Source organism: Lissotriton helveticus, chromosome 3_1, assembly GCF_964261635.1.
Source record: "Lissotriton helveticus chromosome 3_1, aLisHel1.1, whole genome shotgun sequence".
Taxonomy (NCBI): Eukaryota; Metazoa; Chordata; class Amphibia; order Caudata; family Salamandridae; genus Lissotriton; species Lissotriton helveticus.
The window spans coordinates 1,027,113,404-1,027,134,669 of NC_136061.1; the positions used below are offsets into that span (position 1 = coordinate 1,027,113,404).

At 42.7% G+C, this 21,266-nt stretch overlaps 1 protein-coding gene across 1 annotated transcript in view; it reads left to right on the forward strand.

The window, feature by feature from the left end:
- Nucleotides 1–21,266, forward strand: part of LOC144824202 (dynein axonemal heavy chain 11-like) — a 3,356,387-nt gene that overhangs the window by 2,892,698 nt on the left and 442,423 nt on the right. Inside the window, exons 79-80 of the mRNA XM_078683354.1 lie at nt 10,298–10,438; nt 10,531–10,701. Coding sequence (XP_078539480.1) covers nt 10,298–10,438; nt 10,531–10,701 — 312 coding nt within the window. The remainder of the gene's footprint in view (nt 1–10,297; nt 10,439–10,530; nt 10,702–21,266) is intronic.

Sequence of the window (21,266 nt, forward strand, 5' to 3'; positions counted from 1 at the left end):
GAGACTGTTTTCACAGAGAAAGTACTCCAATCTGTTTTTTGTAATGTGGGAATGATCAGTAGTGGAGCCATTCCAGAAATGTAACTTCTCTTTTGGTTGTAAAGTTTGGATTGTAAGAAGATTGATATTATCCAAAGGATTGCCTGCTGAGCTATGCAGAGAACCTGGAAGGAGATTATTCTTACCACTCGTAACCAATGTGGGACTTTTTTTTTAGTTTTCAAAAAGATTTTATGGATAAGAATACAAGGTGTCACAACATAATTCAACATATTAAATGCATGTCATACAGAGAAGAGAATTACATTATAATTATGAATCGAGCTTGAGAATAGAATTAAAAGTTATAAAATACCATAAACAGCCATGTATAATGCTTAAAAAATCAAATATTATAGGAACAGTTAGGGCATTTCATGGGGATTTTGAGACTTCTTGTTGAATTGGACGCAATTGAAAAGAATTAGCAGCACAACCATCTAAATAGGTTGTGACAGGTGACCATAAATCCAGCCTTTTCGATGCCATATGAATATGATATACAAAGGAAGTATTTAACCTGTGATTACAGCAAACAGCATACCACCATGCCTTATAAGAAATTTTTGAAAAATCTTTCCAATTTGCTGTGATTTGCTGAAATGCGACTGCTAGTAATAAATCAATAATTTTAACATTGAGCATAACATTCTCCCAAGAGGAGGATAGGCTTCCAAGAAAAACATGAGTGTAAGAGAAAGAGAATGTAGTGTGAAAATTCAAATTAATTTGGGACCAAACTTGTTTAAAAAAATTAGACACAATAGGACAAGAAAATAACATATGAAATAAATCAGCTTTTGGGAAAGAACATGTCCAACAAATATCAGAAACAGTTATATAATTCCTACTTAAAGCACTGGGCGATAACAGCAGTCTATTATAAACAAAGAACAGCATTTGCATTGTGCTTGCTACTCTAGAGGTTTTACGAAGCTTGGCCCATAATTTATCCCATATAAATGCTGGCCAAGAGGAGTCAAGATCCCATTCCCAAGCCTCTTCAGTTTTAGACTTCTGCCGTACCTTTTCAGTGCTGTGTAAAAAATCTTATATTGAGGGTGCTTTGGGTGTTGTTTTTAATAGGGTTTGTAGTTGAGATGATGAGTCTGGAAAAATGGAAGCATTAAGTGTCGCTATTAAGTTGGTACGTGTATTCATCACAGCATTTTTGAGTAGAAGGTATTTGTGAAAGAATGAAGCTGGTAGATTGAATGAATGACTAAGAGCCATATATATGTAGGAAGCCTAATTGCGCTCGCAAATGATTTCAGCATTTGCGATCGCAATTAGGGCAGTGTGCTATGTAGCACACAAAAACCCACATGCAAAATAAGGAATCGCAAAATTTGCGATTCCTTATTTTGCTATTGCATTTAAGGAATCGCAAATTGCGATTAGGATTAGGATTAGGATTTTGATGAAACGTTAAACAGGAGTCGTGCATTATCGGTTAAGTAATGACCTTTAACAAATCCTGATTGTTCTATCCCTAATAGGTCCGGCAAAGAAGAATCCAGTCGTATTGCTAATGCCTTGAGAAAGATCTTATAATCAATGTTTACCAAAGATTTTGGCCTAAAGTTCTTACAATATTTGGAGTCTTTACCTTCCTTGGGGATTATGCAAATATGAGCATCTGAGAAAGAACCAGAGGAGTGTCTAACGTGCTAAAGGAGTTTATTAGATAATGTAATTTAGGCAATAAAAGTTTGGAGAAGTGTGAATAAAATTCAACAGTGAAACCATCAGGTCCTGGTGCTTTGTCATGTTTGAGAGAATTAAGTGCTTTGAGCAACTCTTATTGCTTTAACTCCAACTCTAATGAGGATAAATTTGGAGGGTTAGTTGGCGTTTGTTGAATTTTAGAGAAAAAATGCAATAAGGAAGGGTCGGTAGGTTGTGTTTCAGAAGTATATAATGTTTTGTAAAAAAGAGAAAATTCTTTTAAATTATCTTCATCCTTAAACTTTAGGTCTACATTTGCATCATATATAGATTCAATATTTAATTTATTGTGCTTGACTTTCAGATAATTAGCTAAAAATTTCCCAGCTTTATTCTTGCCATCATAGAATTTGGCACTAGATTTTAACAAGTACAGTGAGGCATCCTCCATGTTTTTTTTATTGAATTGCATTTTAGCATTGATGAGGGCTGTTAGACAATCTTTTGAGTGTGAGGTATAGTAAGAGTGTTCCAGTCTCTTAATGTCTTGAAGAAGGGCCATAGGCTGTTTACGTGCATTTTTTTGCTTCTTTGCAACAAAGGATAGTATGAAGTCTCTTGCTGAGCCTTTGAATGCATCCCATATAGTAGAGACGGGCATAGATTCGGTTTGGTTTAACAAGTAAAACTCGTCAAAAAAGTGGTAAAGGAAGCAGTGAATTTTGGGTCTAAAAGAAGGCCGTTATTAAAACGCCATCTTCTGGGACCTATGATTTTAGGTAAGATATCGAGACCAATTAAAACTGGGGCATGATCTGATAACAAAATAGGGCCAATTTCCACATGGGTGAGAGTGTGCGAAATATTATGGGAAACAAAAATATAATCGATTCTGGATTGAGAGTGGTGAGATGGGGAATAAAAAGTATATTCTCTGGTAGTTGGATTACAGAGTAGCCAGGCATCAAGGAGCTTATGCTGATTAATGGTGTGCACAAAAGATTTGTGGGGCTTATTGGTTATAAAAGAGATAGTGTAGTTCCTTTCAATAAATGGATCAAAGATCTGATTACAATCGCCAGACAGAATAAAATTATCCTCTATGCAATGAGAAATTTGCTTGGCAAGTGTGGGCCAGAAGGAGGGTTCTCCACTTGTAGGGGCATAGACATTTAGAAGGGAAACTGGAACACCCTTTAAATATATTTTAACATTCAACCATCTACCGTTAGTGTCTGACTCTTGACATAAAAGTGAAAGTGAAAGGGATTTGCGGCATAATAATATTACACCATTTCGTTTGCCGTCTCCTGGGGAAAAGAGGGCCTCCCCTACCCAACCCTTTCTCAACTTGGAGGATTCGGCCTCTGAAAGGTGGGTCTCTTGCAGAAAAGCCCCTTACGTTCCAAGTAATCAATTTTAATGACATAGATTCGCGAAAACAGATTGACCTACAATTATTGAATAAAACCCAATTCAATCAAAGAACGAAAAAGATTCTGATAAAAAAGTAAAATAAGGAAGAAATCAATTTCAAGATGAGAAAAAATATAAGAATCACATAAAGAGAACTGAGAAAGAGAATTAAGATCAAAAGGTGAACAAGTTATATCAGCAGCATGGAAGGTAAGTTTTATAATTGAGAGAAAAGAATGTGGTAAAGTGACACAAAATGGACATGCAATAATGAGTGCAGAGAGAAGACATAAAAAAGAAAAATAGAGATAAATACTAAGGACATCAAGAAAGCAGGTAAATTGTGAGACATACTGAGTAAAGAAGGGGAATGCAACATGAAGAAAGAAAAACAAAACAAGAAACATACCTACAAAATGGAGGTTTGGAGGGGGGGAGGTGAAGTCACATGGACAGACGGAACATCCAAGCGTGGACACACAGACAACCAGGGGAAGACCACGCCATGAGGAAGAGGGATCTGTGGAAGCAGAAAATAACAATTAGGAAGATAAATAATAAGACATAGCACACATCGGAAAACAAAGCATTAGGAACACACCTATTAAGCTAACCGTATCTGAATCTAATACGAAACAATTTCGTAATTAAACCAACAACTATCTATATTGATGTAAATAGTGTTACCAAGATAACACAAAGCTTATACGGAACTATGGAAGTGAAAACATAACATTATGAGATAGTATAACATTAAGTGTTGAATGACGATGAAGATGTAGACGAGTCCATGTTAACTGGTTTGCAGGAGTTTATGTAGCTTTGAAGTCTCATTGGATCTTCGTACGTAGTTATTCTATTATTGTAGGTGACCTTAAAGAGACATGGATGGAAAAGTCCATAGCGAGCTCCCAATGACCGAAGATCAGGGGCCAGATGTAGGAGGCCATTTACCGACCGGTAAATGGGTATTTGGGATGTAGGGACATCATTTTACAGATTCGGTAAATTTACAGAATCGGTAAATTTACCGAATCTGTAAAATACCGAATCAGTAATTTTACCGATTCGGTAAAACCAAGATGTAGGTAGCACTGTGTACAGTGCTACAGGCCTTCAGAATTCGGTATTTTACCACACAATCCTATTGTGTGGTAAAATACCGAATTCAGGTGTGCATGCACATCTGTGCATGCACACCTATGCCATGTGACAGACAGACATGCCCTTAGGGCATGTCTGTGTGCCACATGGCGCACATGCCTGTATTTGGGGTGCTAGAGGGTGTCAAAGTGACACCCCCTGCACCCTTGCAAAAATCGGTATTTACAGATTCTGTAATTACAGAATCGGTATTTCCCATTGATTCCTATGGGCTTCAAAGCCCATAGGAATCAATGGGAAATAATACCGATTTTTACAGAATCGGTATTTCAAAAACCGATTTCACCTACATCTCCCACCTTCTATTTTACAGATTCATAAATACCGAATCGGTGATATTCGGTATTTATGAGTCAGTAAAATAGAATTACCTACATCTGGCCCCAGATCTCATATTGAGGACAGCTTTGCGTCAATTAGCAGTAGCTTTGGCGTAGTCCTGTGCAAAAAATAAAGTAGAGCCAGATCATGTGATTTTTGGAATGAATTTGGTCACTGATAAAACTTTCTGTGTACTCTAAGAAATATAAGATCACACCTCTTGGTCGCTGCGAAGGAGAAGCATTAAAAGGAACATGACCCAATCTGTGTGCTCGTTGAATATTGAGTACAGTACCATCTGGTATATGAAGGAGCTTAGGGAGGAATGATTTAAAAAAGGTGAGAGCATCTGATCCTTCAAGTCCTTCCTCCACGCCATAATTTCGGAAGTTATTCCGCCAATTTTGATTTTCAAGGTCCTCGACCTGTCGTTGAAGCACAGAGACTTGTGAATGAAGTTGTGAAATGGTAGCACATGACTCCTTGAGTGATGAGACACTTTGCTCAACTGTTGAAACTCTCGCGTCTAGCTGTGACCAGTTGTCCGTAAGGATTTGCAGTTTAACATTAGTCTTTTCCATAAAAGGGCGGAGAGCTCTGATTTCTTCCAACAGGAGATCCATAGAGACTGGTGAGACTGACTTGGGAGGAGAAGGAGGATACTTTTGTAAGCATTTTGTGACGGTTTTTCCTGAAGCTTTCAGGAGAGGATCCATTGTAGACTCCAGAGGTTGCAGTGGAGACAATAGAGAATCCTCAAGTTTAGAAAATGCTGTGAAGACTTTTGAATTTTTAATATAAGATTGCTTCTCTTTTGGAAATGTGGGGAAGAATGTTTTGGTTCTGCCCATTAAACATGCCAAGAATGGAAAAATATGAGAAACATGAAAAAGCACTGGTTACGCTGAAGGATATCGATGTATAAAATATGACAGAGAGAATAACTTAAGTTGGTTATGACTTCCTCCAAACGATTAATAAAAAAGTTAATAGTGCTCAAAGCCTAGGGTGAAAAATGTTTCATTGGGCTGATAAGTAATGGCATACAATCTTGTGTGGCAACATGAACGTATTGTAATACTGAAGGTACTTCACGAGTGGAAAATACTTAAGATGACTGCCAAAATCACTGTATTATAGCTGACAGGAATGCACTTAAAAATATGGTATGGAGGTTTGGGCAGAGGATTAGAAGGATACCTGGATAGCCCAATTATCTGCTGTTGGAGGTGAAAGTGTGACAGAGAGAGTAAACCAAATTGGCTATATCTTCCTATAAACGATTGATAAAAAAGTTAAAAGTGTTCCCAGCTTAAGATAAAATGTTTAATAGGGCTAATAAAGCAACTGGCGTTCAATCTTGCATGGCAGTGTAAAGGCAATGTAATGCTTCACGAGTGGGTAGTCCATAAAATGGCTGCCCGAGTCATTGTTTTATAACTGACAGAAATGTGTTGAAAAAATAAAGGTTGAAGGCATGAACATAAGAGAGAGGATATATAGATACAAATTAGCCCCATTAGCTGCTTTTTGAGGCGAAAATGCGCACACATATGAGGCAAGCTTCATTATTTTCAAAACTCCGTTTGCGGCAGAAAAGAAAATGGCGACTGCTACAGAGCGATGTTTCCAATGTGTAGAAAAGAAGGTAAAAATGCTTCTTTTCAGCGTGCGCACACGAGCGGTTGAGTGCGCGATGCTGACTCCATACCTTCCGACGTGTTCCGGTGATGGAAGACTTTGTGGTAGACTGCTGAATGCGCCGCTTCGCCGAGGTGAGCCCGGAGCCTCACTCGGACACCGCAAAAATCCTTGGGCGCCAAGCCACGGCCCCCAATGTGGGACTTTGACGACAGGGGTAATGTGGTTTCAACAGCTCGGGTATATGGCTTGTGTGGGTTTAGAATTACGGATTAGTTGTAGCTTGTGGATTTGGTGAGCAAGCGAGTCCCTTATAGAGGCTATAGGAATATGAAAACATTACTGGTTATTGATGCTTGCATCCTGTGGGAAAGCCCTAAGTAATGGAAGACACATTGTAAATTGCTCATCCTGCCATAAGCAACTTTAATTGCTTAATTGACTTGGGTTGGAGTGAGAACATGCTGTCCACAATCAAACTGAGGTACACCACTTCTGTCAAGGTGGCTAGTAGTGGCACTATTTCCAGTGGCCATGATGATGTAAGGTTGTAATTTTGTCCGACCCAAAGGTTTGTATTTCCTTATTGGAGGTGTGAAGTTTAAGATGTTGTTTTAGCAGTCAATGAGCTACTACACTGAAGCATTGATCATGGTAGGAGGTCTAAGGACCAAGGATTTCAAGTTTTAAGATGATCTGAATGTTATCAGCATCATTTTTACAGTTAAGTTTAAAGAATGTTGATGAGATCAGTTATAGGGAATAGGTATTGCTTGAATAGGAGAGGAGTCATTGTTTACCCTTGTGGATGAATTATTCAAGTGTTGAATAGCGATGAGCAGAAAGGAGGAAGTGCAACAAATCAGGATTTTTCTTTCAACTGGAATTTAATCCAATTTAGGACCATGATTTGGATCAGTAATTGAATTAGTGTTTTGAGCAGTAGTTAATTGTCAACTGTGGTAAATGCTGTCAATATGGCAAGAAAGAGTAGCACAGCAAATTTGTTAAAAATCAACAGTGTTCTTAAAGTAATCTCAGAAAGCGATTGAGGCGGATCCAGTGCTTCTTCCAGATCTGCATCCAATTTACCTGTGTTTGTTTCATCAATGAATTGTGGATATCAGTGAGAAAGCTGCCTTTTACAATGACCTTGCCTAGTAAAAATATTGGTCTATAGCAGGATTAGAATGGGCAAGTCCCTTCATCATTAGGATGGGCTTAATGCAGCATGTCTTCAGGTCTCTGGGGAACTGGCCACTTTACAGTGAGGAATTAATGATCATTCTGACTGGTATAGCAGAAGAGGATTCACGCAGAAATTAATATGTTTGGGGCGCATAAGTCTGAATTCATGCTTGCAATGACGATAACTTTATAGAGTTATTTGGTTTATTTTGCTGTTAGCACTTTAAAAGAATACTGTTTAGATGGTGTGTGGTCATATGATATGTAGAAGTTGGTGTGTGCTCTCCAAGGCTGCCTCATTTAAAGAGAAAATATGATTCAAGATTATAACTTTCTTCAATAAAGTGCATGCCATGTATTTGCAGCCTTTGCACTAATGATGCTGCAGCCTGGGTGTGGAATTCTGACATCACATTGAAGAGCTCTTTAATTAGGCACGTTGCATGTGAAATGCAATGAGCATAGCTGTATCACTTCTCTTTCCCGAGTGTTATTTTGTAGAATGTGTACTCTCATTAGAGACAATGTTGTTGTGTTTGTATTTTTTCTTTGTCTTCCAGGGCTTTTAAATTCACTTCACATTCCAAGAATGGATATATGTTTTTAGATGTGGAATTCACCAATTTGTTTATGTATATCCCTGCTATGGACGCTTCACTCTTTTTAGTCTGGTGGTTTCTAAATAGTCAGGTATCTCAGGCGGATTGCAGCATCAGATTGAAGGTGCAACATCATCTCCTAGTCAGGTTTCAAAGTAGGATTAGGTTGAGATTGGCTTACAGGCCATAAATATGTATTCTGTTTTTTCTTAGAGAGGTAGGGTGAATTAGTTTGCAAGTCAGGTGTTTAGTAGGTCTGTTGTTAGTGTAGATGATATATTATCAAATAATCTAAGATACACAGGATCAGCGATGGTATCAACCTCAAGAATGTATGAGGGAATTTGTCCCCACGGGTAAAAGTTTAACGGCAAATACATCAGTATAGTCAATTAAATAAGCCTTAAGTCAAGATGGGACATGAGCCTTTTAAAGGTTTGAAAGCATAAAGGTGCATTAAATTATTAAAGTGCAATACAATAGGCAAAAATAGAAGTTAGTCAAAATACATGGTAAATCAATAAGGGGATTTAGCTCAAGGCTCAGTCAGACGCAGCATAAGCTCTGACAAGAAGTGAAGTTTCAGAGAAAAATAGTCCTATCAAGAGACAGACTGACAAGCATCCGCTCTCTAAAGTTGGGGCAAACCAGACATGGCTCACCTCCGAAAATTAGTCTTTATATAACAAAAACTCACAGTGAAAATCACATTGTCACCATCAGATTATTACACAAATCTACAAATCAGAATACAAAAGGTAATACAGCATCATCAAGCACCATCCCTTAAATTAATATAAATACAGCCGCAATTGGCCTAATGCCATCGAACGTGTCAGTACAAACCTGTTAACATTCAATATAATGACATACAGTGAATAGACCATCAGTAGCAAAAACAAAAAGAGCCTTGAATATAGGAAAATACTTCCTTCGGACATCTTCAAGAACAGCCTGTCAATACAGAACATTTCATGGTGCACATTTTGCAATGTGCAAAGAGAAGAGAAATGAAAACTCACAAAATGGCTGCGTTAGGATTAAAGATGGAGTTTAGTCCCAGTTCACTCATGCATAGAAAAATACAGTTTTGCAAATCGCAGCATTTTTTGGTGCACAAAGGTTCATAACGTTAGGCACACAATTTAAATAAATCAAAATTACCTCCATCATTAGGAAGTATATTTTCTGACTGATTACATATTATTTATGGCTGCTCTTGCTGAAGAGGCTGTAGAGGATGATTATATATAAAGTGTTAAGATTGTCACTGGAGCTAATGTCTTTGATGATGGTGCTAGCTACTCCTCTTGCCAGTATGGTAACAGACAAAGGGTTGTAGAGTACTCTTCCTGGCTGTAACCTGTAACCTGTAAGACAAGAGCTCAGTGTACCGTCTGGGTAGATGGTCTAGTGAGTCATGTAGTCAGTGTGGTAGGCGAGATAATGCTGATGATTGTTGTTCTTGCCTAAGAAGCGCCTAAGGCAGTGGGGTAATATTGACCCTTGCAGCCCCCGATGTATGGGGGCCCCCTGAGCTCCAGGGGGACCATTGCGGCACTGTGCCCGGGCATTGGGCCTCTGGCCTCGGAGCTTCTCACTGAGACTGGAGCACTGGTCACCCCCTCCATGTACTATGCAGGGGGGGGGGGGGCGCTCAAGTTTAGTTATGCCACTGAGCAAAGGATGAGTGGGCATTGCTATTGCTGCTATGGCAGCCATTGTAATGTTAATCATTATTGTTTCACTGGTGGGTGATTTCTCTGGTCAGTATTACAACAAACATAGCGTTGATGATTGTTGTTACTGGAGAGGCACATTGGAAGAGAGAATTCCACGCTATAGTACCTTAGGTGACCACATGTCAGTTGATCGCTTTTGTGGTAGCGCTGGTAGTTACTCTGGCCGGTGTGACATGTAGTGGGTGTGAGCATACAGATGGATTCCCACTTTTTGTAATGTTACACAGCAAGTCAAAAAATCAAAATACTGACATAAATATTACCGTTTTAGCTAATGAAGAACATGGGTTTATTCAGTTATTATGTCTTTTCGCTTTCAAGTTGTACATGTGTCCTTGTCCTAAAAGTACACCTGATTCAGAAGTAGAACAATGCAGCTTTTGAAATGTTTAATGTTTTTAATGAATTACATTTTGAGAATTTGAGATTGTAATTGTTTACAACATAAACGTCAGCTCTGGGGCACGTGAGCACTGCTTCATCAGGTTGGTTCAGCTGTTTATTCTCTCTTTTATGTAGGTTTTGGAAGCTAAATTTAATGAAGTGAAGATAAATGAAGCTCGTGAGCATTACCGCCCAGTTGCAGCTAGAGCATCCCTGCTTTATTTCATCATGAACGACCTGAATAAAATCAGCTCCATGTATCAGTTCTCACTGAAGGTATCCGACTGCCCCACTAGTGCATACCCAATATTCTTATTTATTGTATTGATTGGCATCTGTTCACATGTCAAATATTACTTCCTTTTCAGGCGTTTAATATGGTGTTTCGCAAAGCTATACAGCAGGCAGACCCATCTGAGGATGTCCGGATAAGAGTAAATAACCTAATTGACTGTGTCACATATTTAACGTTCATTTACATCAGTCGGGGGTTATTTGAAAGAGATAAACTTACCTTCACAGCACAATTAGCCTTCCAGGTATAGTTTACTTTTGTTACAGTGTTTTTGCTATGGTTCTGCTTAGTTCTTATCTCTACTTTACTTCTTTCTGCTCGTTTATGATCTTTATCTTGTCTCTTCTGCTCTTTTCTGATCTCTATTTTGCCTCTTTTCGCTCATTGCTTTAGTTTGCCTCTTTCTGCTTGCTGCTGCCCTTTATTTTGTCTCTTTCTCCTCATTTCTCACCAATATTCTGCCTCTTTTTGCTCGATCCTCACCTTTATTCTGCCTCTTCCTGCTAATTTCTGATCTCTGTTTTGCTTCTTTCTGCTCGTTTCTGACCTTTATCTTGCTTATTTATGTTCATTTCCCATCTTTATTTTGCCTAAATCTGCTAATTTCTGACCTTTATGTTGCCTGTTCTACTAATTTCTGACCTCTATATTGCCCATTTCCTTCTAGTTTCTCACCTTTATCTTGCCTCTTTCTGCTCATTTCTGATCTCTATTTTGCCACTTTCTGCTTGTTGCTAACCTTTATTTGTCTTTTTCTGCTGATTTCTGATGTCTACTTTGCATTTCTGCTAGTTTCTGACCTTTATTTTGCCACTTTCTACTTGTTTCTGATCTCTATTTTTCCTCTTTTTGCTCGTTGCTAATGTTTAATTTACCTCTTTCTGTGCATTTCCGACCTTTATTTTGCCTCTTTCTGATTATTTCTGATCTCTATTTTGCCTATTTCTGCTCACTTCTGACGTTTATTTAGCCACTTCAAGGCTCATTTCTCATCTCTATTTTGCCTTTCTGCTTGTTGTTGACCTTTAGTTTGCCTCTTTCTGCTCATTTCGGACCTTTATTCTGCCTCTTTCTGCTCATTTCTGACATTTATTCTACCTCTTTCTGACCTTTATTATGCCTCTTTCTGCTTGATTCTCACAAGCTATTTCCCTAAATGGTATATATCAACATAATTTTCATTTAAATACTGTTTTAGCACAACCTTGGATCCATACATGTTTTGTCCTTTGTAGAGTGGATTATTTAACTTTTTTGCAACTTCACCAAGCACTTTTATTCATACAGGAAAAGACCATTGCATATTAACGCAACTCATTTTGGGAATACAAATAGTGACACTGTAATCTTTACTGGTTTGATATGCAAAACCCTTACACGTCTTTAAATATTGAGAAGCCATGCCAACGCCTTGTTTGTGGGTCTGGACCTGCTACTTACCGTGACATATTCCTCTGCCAGCATTTTAGGTGGTCTACAGCTGAGCAGTCTCAAAGCAATTGGATATATAAAGCAACTTCTGGATCATGTTCTCACTATATAAAACTTTATAAATAAATAAAATAAAATAACCGTAGCGGCAGTCCCCTGCCAAACTGGTGAGGCAGGAGCAGGGGTGGGAAGAAGTGGAAGGGGGGTTTGGGGACAAAAATAATAAAAATTAAAAAAACATACCTGAACGTCGTCGTCGCCCACCGCATCGTGCTCTTCCTTCTTCTGGGCACAGGCACCCAGACTGCACTGTGGCCAATCCTGACGCAGCATGAATGCAGCATCAGGATTGGCCTGAGCGCAGGCAACTTGCGCTCCCATGCAGACGGGGAGTCTGTGCCTGCTCTCTCCAGCCCCAGCAACTCAGTTAGGGCTGGAGAGAGCTTCACTGCACATGAGGTTTTGGCCGGCCAGAGACAGCTGGCCAAACCCTCATGCACAGTGAAGGGAGTGTACTACCACTCCCCCACCAGCAGTGTCATCCCCTAGACCCACCCCCAAGAGGGTCCATTAGATTAAAATAAAATGATAAATCAGGTGTAGAACCTGTTGTATTTGAGGGTGGTGGCAGGGCAGGTGGCGCTTCTCCGCCCTAATGGAGGGGCCACCACTGTTAAGCAATTGGATATAGGTTGGTTGGTAGTTGTTATGCCCCTCCAAACCGGGAGTTCACACACTCTATTTAGAGCTGGAGAAGTGCTGGGTTTACAACGCAAACATTTGCTTGCTCCACTGGTATAAACCTTTCATCGGATGGCCTCTCCATTACAGGGCTGCCAGGTCTCAGTGTCACTAGTCCCACTTATCTTTACAAGAGGAAGGGTCATTAGTTTTTTTTACTACCAGGGATAGTGAATAAAATACTGTGGCCACCACATGTTTCAACAAAACTTCCTGCACATCAGTTCCTTGTTTTTGATTTCTAAAAACAAACCCAACTTTTTGAGGTTTTTTTCCAGAAAATAAATATCTTTGCCAAGTGGTCCATCAATCTTAGCACCTCAGTGGAAAAAACTCATTGTCTTAAAAAAAGACACTGCTTTAGAAGCTCCACTGAAGGAACAGAGATACTCACCTATCTGGTAAAGATATGATTTCAAAAGATGGTGGGTGCTCCTCTGCTCGGGGACCAGAGGTCACATCCATGGTTGACCTGACAGGTTCTGTTGAGCCTCTTAAACTAATATCAGGGCCATATTATGGAACGTACCTAAGGGGCGCAACGGGCATGTGCACCCGGTTTGTGCGCCCCTGAGACACTTTGGTATTACAGAAAGGGCCGCAGACAATTTTGCAGCCCTTTCTATAATTACAGATAGCGCTAGTGCACATGTAGTGCCAGCGCTATCACCAGGGGAGTTTCCTCATTTGCATGGGGGCATAGCCCCATTCAAATGAGTAAATTCCTTTGCCTCTGCGCCCTCGCTGTATTATAAAGGTCCCTGATGGCATCCTGTAGTAAAGAGCCACTACGTATATGGGTTTCAAAGTACGACTTTATTCAGTCAAGTACAACAGGTGCTCCCAGCTGGGCGGCAGTCATGACTCATGAACATTCTAACACGCACTCCGGGAAGTAGAGTGGGCTGTACCAAGAGGAGAGAGGAAATGAGGGGTGGATGGGGGAAAAGAGGGAGAGGTCACAACACACCTTCCCCCCTAAGGAAAACAGAAGAGAGGGAAAGAAGAGGCTCCGGACAGGAGAGGAAGAATACCAACGAAGGAAAGCATGGAGAGGGGGTGGGGGTGAAGGGAGGAGTGGATGAAGGGTGGGGAGGAGACAGGTGGGAGAGAAGAGGAGGGAGGAGGAAAAGAAAACAGGGGTATGTCACAGCAATCCCATAAACATAAACTGTGAAACCAACACGAAACTTCGGTGAGGAACTGACAGGAAGAGTTTAGAAAATTAGGTTCCTTTGGTCCAGTTGGACCCGGGACGTGTCCTGGCTTTTCTACCTAAGGGCGAACACCTTGCTACAACCATAGGTGTAGCTGGTAGGGCCGATCCCTGGAAGTCCGTTTCTGCCACCCCGCCACTGCGCCTCTGTCAACAGCGGGATCATTCTCCAGGCAGGATGGAAAGCAGTGAAAAGTGCAAATTACTTTTGATTCCCTTGGTTCCTCTGAGTATGAACAAGCTGTACGGTTTCTTCCAACCTGTAATTAGGTGCTCCTCTACGAGACTTCATGTACCCCTCAGGTTGGTTGTCTAGGCAGTGACGCTGTTTTATTCCTTGGCTATAACTGGGGTCCAAACACACCCCGCCTGATCCCTCTGACATGATGGGACTCTCTCTCAACGTCATCCTCGTAGGCTGGTCTGGTCCCTCTCCTACCCTCCTTGCCTTTGCCGTGGGCGGAATCCAGACCTTTACGAACTCCGTTTCAAAACACTCCAGATCATTGTAATCAGTCTCGGCTGACCTCAGTCTGTCATCCTGCTCTCTCCCTTTACTCCCCTGGAAGTCCTCCGTTGTATTTCCTGGGCCCCGGCATTCCCGCTTGCTAAAATAAATATCAAGTGGACCCTTCTTCCCTGACATGCCTCTTAGTGAGATACCTTTTATCATTTTCTGCATTTCCCCACTCTCACTCTCCATCTCTCCGCTGTGATGCCATAGAGAGTGTTTGGCTTCAACTTCATCCTTTCCTCCAGCAAACTCATATCCATTACTCTTTTCTGTCCTCCATAGTCCACAATTTCTTCCCTTGTTTCAGTACTGAACTCAACCAAAGTGGTATTACGCTTCCTCTCACTGCAACTAAAGTGGTTAATCCTACATTTTATTTTCCCTTGCTCAATGGTTGCATTTTCTATGCATTCTCCTTTACTCTCGAATTCACCGTTTTTCGCAACCTCACTTCCTCCACCTTTCCTCTCACATTTCTTTCGTATTTCTCTTTCGTCCACCCAGCTTTGGTACGTCTTTATTTTTATTTTTAGTTTGTCCTTTGCTACTTCTTTTCTACATCCTTTATTGCTTGCCGTGTGAGCGATCCATGTTTCACCCTCGGTTGTAACCATGTTGATCATTCTCCATATAACTGTTTTCTCTCGCCCCAGTCTGTGGAGATTAATATCTCTTTCTAGTTCATATTTGTCTTCATTTTCCTTCATCATATTGTTCCTGGACTCATACGATGTGGTTCTTAGCCACGTCCCTTTGTGATTGAATTGGTTATCCTTGCATTCTATTCTTTGCCGTTCATTAGTTATAGTAATAATGCATTCTCCTTTTCTTTCGGATTCTTCTTTTTCCCCACCTATTCCTTCTCTGCCATTACTCTCATGTTTCTCTACTTCTTTTCCATACTCTTTATTACCTGTAGCTTCTTCCATAACCCACGTACCCTTTGATGTCGGCGCATGAGTCTTCAGTGCTTCACTATTAGATCCCTGCACGCTTTGGATAAGCGCCCGTTCACCCTTGTGTTCTTTTCTTCTTCCATCACCTTTTATTTTCAAACTCTTTAGAACACCCTTGTGCATTAAATCCATTATTTCGTTACCTACTACGTTGAAGTTCTCCCCGGTGAATGTTTTTTGGGATAAGTTGGCACCTTTAAATTCATCTCCACTTTTTTTTGCTAGTTCTATATTCCATTCCCTCTTGTTTACCAACTTATAATGCCTTCCTGAAACTAAGACATTATCTGTCTTTACTCCTCCTAGGAAGATGGCACACTCCGGGTTTATTTTCCTAGTATTAACTTCCTCTTGGCTATCCATTATGTCCTTGATCACTTCAACCCTTCGAGCCTTTACCCACGAGACTTGTTTTTCGTATTCATTCCATGCACTCAGGATGTCTTTATGTACATTTCTGTCTGACCCTTTCGTGAGTGTATTTCTCGTTTTGTGGTACTTTTCCCGTTCTTCAGTCCCTAGACTGTAAAATGCTGTTTCGGCCTTTTCCTCTGGTATGAGAGCTACATCCTCTTCCTTAACAACTGATATGTGCATCTCAACATATGTTTTCCTCTCACCCCCTTCTGCCGTGTTTCTTTTATACTCCTCCATAAACTGCACTGGTGGCGGAGAATTATACCTTAGGGCTCTCTCCATGTTATTTTTAAACTCTATCTAGGAATTCACTTGAAGATATAATGTCCACCTCGAGCAGACAGGTAGCGGTGGGTGTGCACTATTGTAGAGTTCTCTGTCGCCCTGTTCCGATTGAAAGTAATACACAGGCTGTGGGCGCTGGGGTTTTGAATGTGAAGGACACGTTACCTACTTCACCTACTATTGTCCTTCTTGTTTCCCCCCCCTTGAAATCACAGAATATGTATTGCTTGCGCCGTCTGTAGGTTTGTGGCCCTTGCAAATTCTCTGTCACAGGACGTGCTGCCTCAAATCAGTATCGAATCTGCCACCGGGGTTCCTTGCACAATCCTCACACCTCTCAATGCACTGCTGCCGTCGGCTCCACGTTATACAGTTAATTACTTGAATGCCTTCGTAATCTTGTATTTCCAGTAAGGGTGGGAGGAAGAGACTAACTCACTCAAATTTTTCCTTCAGAACACCTTTCTTTTCTCATCTCAAATTTTTTTTTTTTTTTTTCCACAACGTCATACCTCAACTCTTTCAAGTGTGAGCGATCCAACCGACAGGCTCACTACTTGGAACAGATTCTTTCTGGGAACGCTTCTCAGAGGAGTGCCGTGCACACCGTATCCTAAGCACAGCTCACGGCAGGGACCAAGTTTCAACCTTTCATCATTCCTCCATTGAAATCCCCGGCCTTCTCTTCACCCAGAATCTCGGTTAGCCCTACGTGCCCACTCGGCTAGGAACTGCCACAGCTTGACCTACATGCCTCTACGCATGTCACCTCTCACCTCGTAATAGAGCCTTCTCCCACGACGGCTTGCCTCCTTTGTAAGTGGTACGGCTAACCCACCGGATACTCCGCCACCTTCCACAGCTTAGACTTCATCTGCTACACACTCAGGGGCGTTCACAGTTGTCCTCTTTCTTTGTCCATGTCCTGCTTCGTGCTGCATGGGAGTGACGCAATGCCAGGAAGAATGGCGGCGATGTTATCGGGCCAGTGTCTTTCTTCAGGTAAGGACTTTCGCGTTTTCCCGTGCTCACTATTCTTCTATGCCACTTACACCAATTTCGTCCTCCGCTCAGCCCAGCTCTTCTCATGCGCTTCAACAGCTCGCTTCACGAGCTTTCGCCGCGTACTTGGGTCACACTCCTTCCCGTTTTTCCTTTTTCACAGACTTTCACCATAACATGAACCCCGCTCAGTTCCTATATTTAGTCTCAGCTGCTCTCCTCACAATATCTCGTCAATTACAATGCTCTTCCACTTACTCCTCTTCACCACCTCAATTTCAATGGGACGCCATATAGATCCTCACATCCTATGGCTCCGTTTCTCATTTAACCGTCTTTCACCTACAGAGCTCTTTCGTCGACTCCTTCACCAAGGCTTCTGTTTACACTTCAAAACGCGGTGGGAACGATTAACAGCAATTTCGTCTCCCGCTCCGCTCAGCCTTCCACATTAACTTCGGCTGCTCACCTGACGAACTTTCTCTCCGTTCACAGTTCATCCACTCGGGTCTTACTCCTCTTAAACTTCTCAAAATCCTTGGGACGCCCGACGCAGCTTATCAACTCATTTCTTCCTCTTTACTTTTCCCAGTCACTGGTTACACGAACCACCTCTCCAGCGGACCTCAAGTCAGGAAGAAACGTTTTTCTTCTCCTCACGGCACCAGTTCTTTCACCGAAAATTCACACCCGACTTCCAGAGGGTTTCCGGAATCGAGAATTTACGTCCCCAGCAGAGAACACATCGGTGAGTACAGCCTGGTTTACCGGTCTGCTTTCCAGTGAACTTCCAATTCAACTGATGAGTCCTTCATTTCAATTAACAACTCCGCCCAAGCCTCAAATTATCCAGGGGGGAGAAACACCCAGCTGACCCTGGCTCAGCTCCTCGTCCTCGTCGCCAGAAAATGTAGTAAAGAGCCACTACGTATATGGGTTTCAAAGTACGACTTTATTCAGTCAAGTACAACAGGTGCTCCCAGCTGGGCGGCAGTCATGACTCATGAACATTCTAACACGCACTCCGGGAAGTAGAGTGGGCTGTACCAAGAGGAGAGAGGAAATGAGGGGTGGATGGGGGAAAAGAGGGAGAGGTCACAACACATCCCTCTGGAGGGGGATTCCCCAGACATCCCCTTGCAGGCAGGTGCAGTCCCTCTGCACCCGCTGCAAGGCAATCTCTCTCCCCTCTTAAAAGTGCAGGCGGGTTGCTGCGTGCACATTGAAACACAGAGCAGCTGCTTCAAAGCCACTCCATTTTTCAGTTGAACTGTGACTTCGCAGATTCCATGGGGGCAGAGCATTCAATGTAATAGAGCGCACTTTCCTTGTTTGAGCCGGCGCACCTGTTTTAAGGTGCGCCATGGTGCAAACAGGTAAAGCATGTCCTATGTGTGTCTGTCTCAGAGCTTGAGTTCTATATGTGACACAGTAAGCGAGAATGTTTTGTAATTCTTGAATGGCTAAGTATGATGGTTTTTCGTGGTTTTCTTATGAACTATGTTAACGCCTTCTTCAAGCAGAACTGACAGTTTAGTCAAGTTCATCTAGGGCACCCATGGTTAAAGAAGTGGCTTCCTTAATTCCGTTATTGGTAGTATCCCCATTAAGTGCTCATTTGTTTCTCAGCAGACAGAATAAAAGGCTTGTCTCAGAAGTGCAAGGGATAAGCTACTGAGCTGTATAGTTCAATAGAAACCACTACTGTAGAATCCTGAAAAAAAATACTTTCTTTACTGTAACAGATACACTGTTAAAACCCCCAGCTGACATTTGTGCAACACAGCTTCGACTGTGAAAAATAGAAAATAGTTGACAAGAGCAATGTGCATAAGTGGTTTGGCGATACTTTTTGTTCAAGAAAGTCAAAAATGTAAACTATGATAATGATATTGTGTGTCTAGAATTTCATAATGAAACCATATAGAATTAAAGTTGGTGAAGGTAATCGAATGGAAACCCATAGAATGCATAATGAACGTTATTAGCTTGAAACTTTTAGAAAACAATCACAGTCACTGGATGATGTTATCAGAGATATCATCAATGATGTGATGAGTGATGTCACTGACCATCTCATGAGTGATGTAATATCTGAGGTTATAATCAGTAAGCCTGGGCATAGTTGGCTACGCGGAACCCCACAAAGTGCAAAACAAAAATGCTGCGCTACGTGAAGCTCCGCAAGCTGCAGAGTGCATTAGATAAATGCTGTTCACAATGGTTTTCAGTGCCTGATGCTTGTCCGCACTGTGCAATCATCGCGAACGGCACCATGCACAGCGCAAGCAGGTGCTGCTTCCTTTCTGCCGCTCGAGTAGATTTTTACTTGAGCGGCAGCTTTCTCAAGTGCATACGTCATCAACACAGGCTGCACACCCGCTCAGCAATTTTGGTGCCACTAACCCTGTGCAACGCCAGTCAGCGCCACGTGATGGTAGGCCTGTGACGGCCGCAAGGCTTTGGGTGCCACTAACCCTGTGTGCCACAACTCATGGGCCCTTTATGATTGAGAACCGTGCAGCGTCCGTCATCCAGTCACCACCGGCAGAGGGGAATGTGACGTTGTCGGCCCCCTTATATTTGTGGGGTCACATGGCCTGTGATGCCTGTGCCGGATGGGTGTGGTGTGTGTGCAAACCTGCCCTCAGGGAATGGCCGTGACATGCTGACAGCTAGGCCAGTGACCTGCAAACCACCATTGAGTATGCCTGCAACAGGTAGCTGTTTGGGCCCCCCCTTGGAGCGTAAGTGGAGTGGACTGGCCTGGCATACGGCGGAACAGCGCAGGGCTTGCAACAATGACTCGGGGGCTCTGGGCGTGGTTCAGTCCATATCCGGACAACGAGGTGACTAATGCGTGTGTCCCTGGAGTAGTGTCCACGGCACCCGGAACACAATAGGAAATGTAGCACACTGTGACTGGCATCCCACAAGATGAGCATCATTGACGTAAGGGAAATCACTGTCTCTACATTTATCCACCCATTCATACATGAATGATGAAAGACATGACACAGCAGTGCGTTACAGGATGTTTATTGCACATCCAGTGGAGTTTTGCAGCCGGAGCGGTACAGGGCCATGCCAAGCGCACTACACAATATGGGCCTGTGGAGGGCCAGCCAGAGTCCATCCGGGGATGACAAGTACTGCGGAAGAGGAAGGGTACAGTCCGCAATCTGGTTGCCGTGTCATTGGTCATCAAACAGGATATGGCAGTCCATGTTGCGGTCCCAGATGAGTGCAGCAGAGTGTATCGGTCAGTGGAAGGTCATGAGGCCATATGCGACACTAAGCAGAAACAGGCCAGGTGGCGGAAATGAATGCTAGTGCCTCCTTCTGAACTCAATCCCATCCACGTCCTTGTTTGTGTGCTCTGCCCCACCTATGGGTGTTGCAGTACCGGCTGCGGCACTGTGTGCCTCTGACACATCAAGGGGCCAGAGGAGGATTGTCGGCGGCACTGTGTGGCAGTAACACGTCACGTGCCGGAGTGGATACGCCTGCCACACTGTGAGGCACTGACACACCAGGGGGTGGAGATGTGGATGGTGTGGGGGCAGCAGCATTCATCAGTGCCACGCCTTGTGGCAGCAATGCCATGATGAGGATCTGCAGGGTGTGGTATATCCCAGCTACATTTCGCTGATGTGCAGCGGTGGCTCCCATTCTTTCTGCCTGCATCCTCATCATGTCCTCCATGAGCCTCTGCATATGTGCCAGCTCACGGCTGGGATCGCTGGAGCCAGTCTGAGCGGACAGGTGTTCTTCTCTCTGCGTCATGACTCCAGCGATGTCAGTCAGGGCTCGTTGGAGCCCACCATGGAGCGGGCCGTGGGTGTCCGTTAAGGACTGGAGCTGGTCTCTAATGGGACCTAGACACCCATGGATGGCGTTCAGTTTGGTAGCCATGAGATCAAACCCCACCCACACCTGCTCAGCCAACTCCCTCTGACCTTCCAGCACATTGTGTTGTAAGGCCAGGGGTTGTTCCTGGGGGTCTTGGGAGACTTCTGGGGCTGTGGGTGCCTCCTGCTGGGTGGTTTGGTCTGTGGGTAGGGTCTCCTCGATGCAGCTGGGCTGCCCTGCTCCTGGAGGTGAGTTGCGGATGATGTCAATGATGTCTTGGAGGGCTTGGGTGTCGATGTTGGGGTTGTCCTCCTCATCATCAATGAAAGTGGCTGGGACTGCTGTGCAGGAGCTGTTGATGGTGCCTCTGCAATGTGAAGGGGAGATGGTGTATT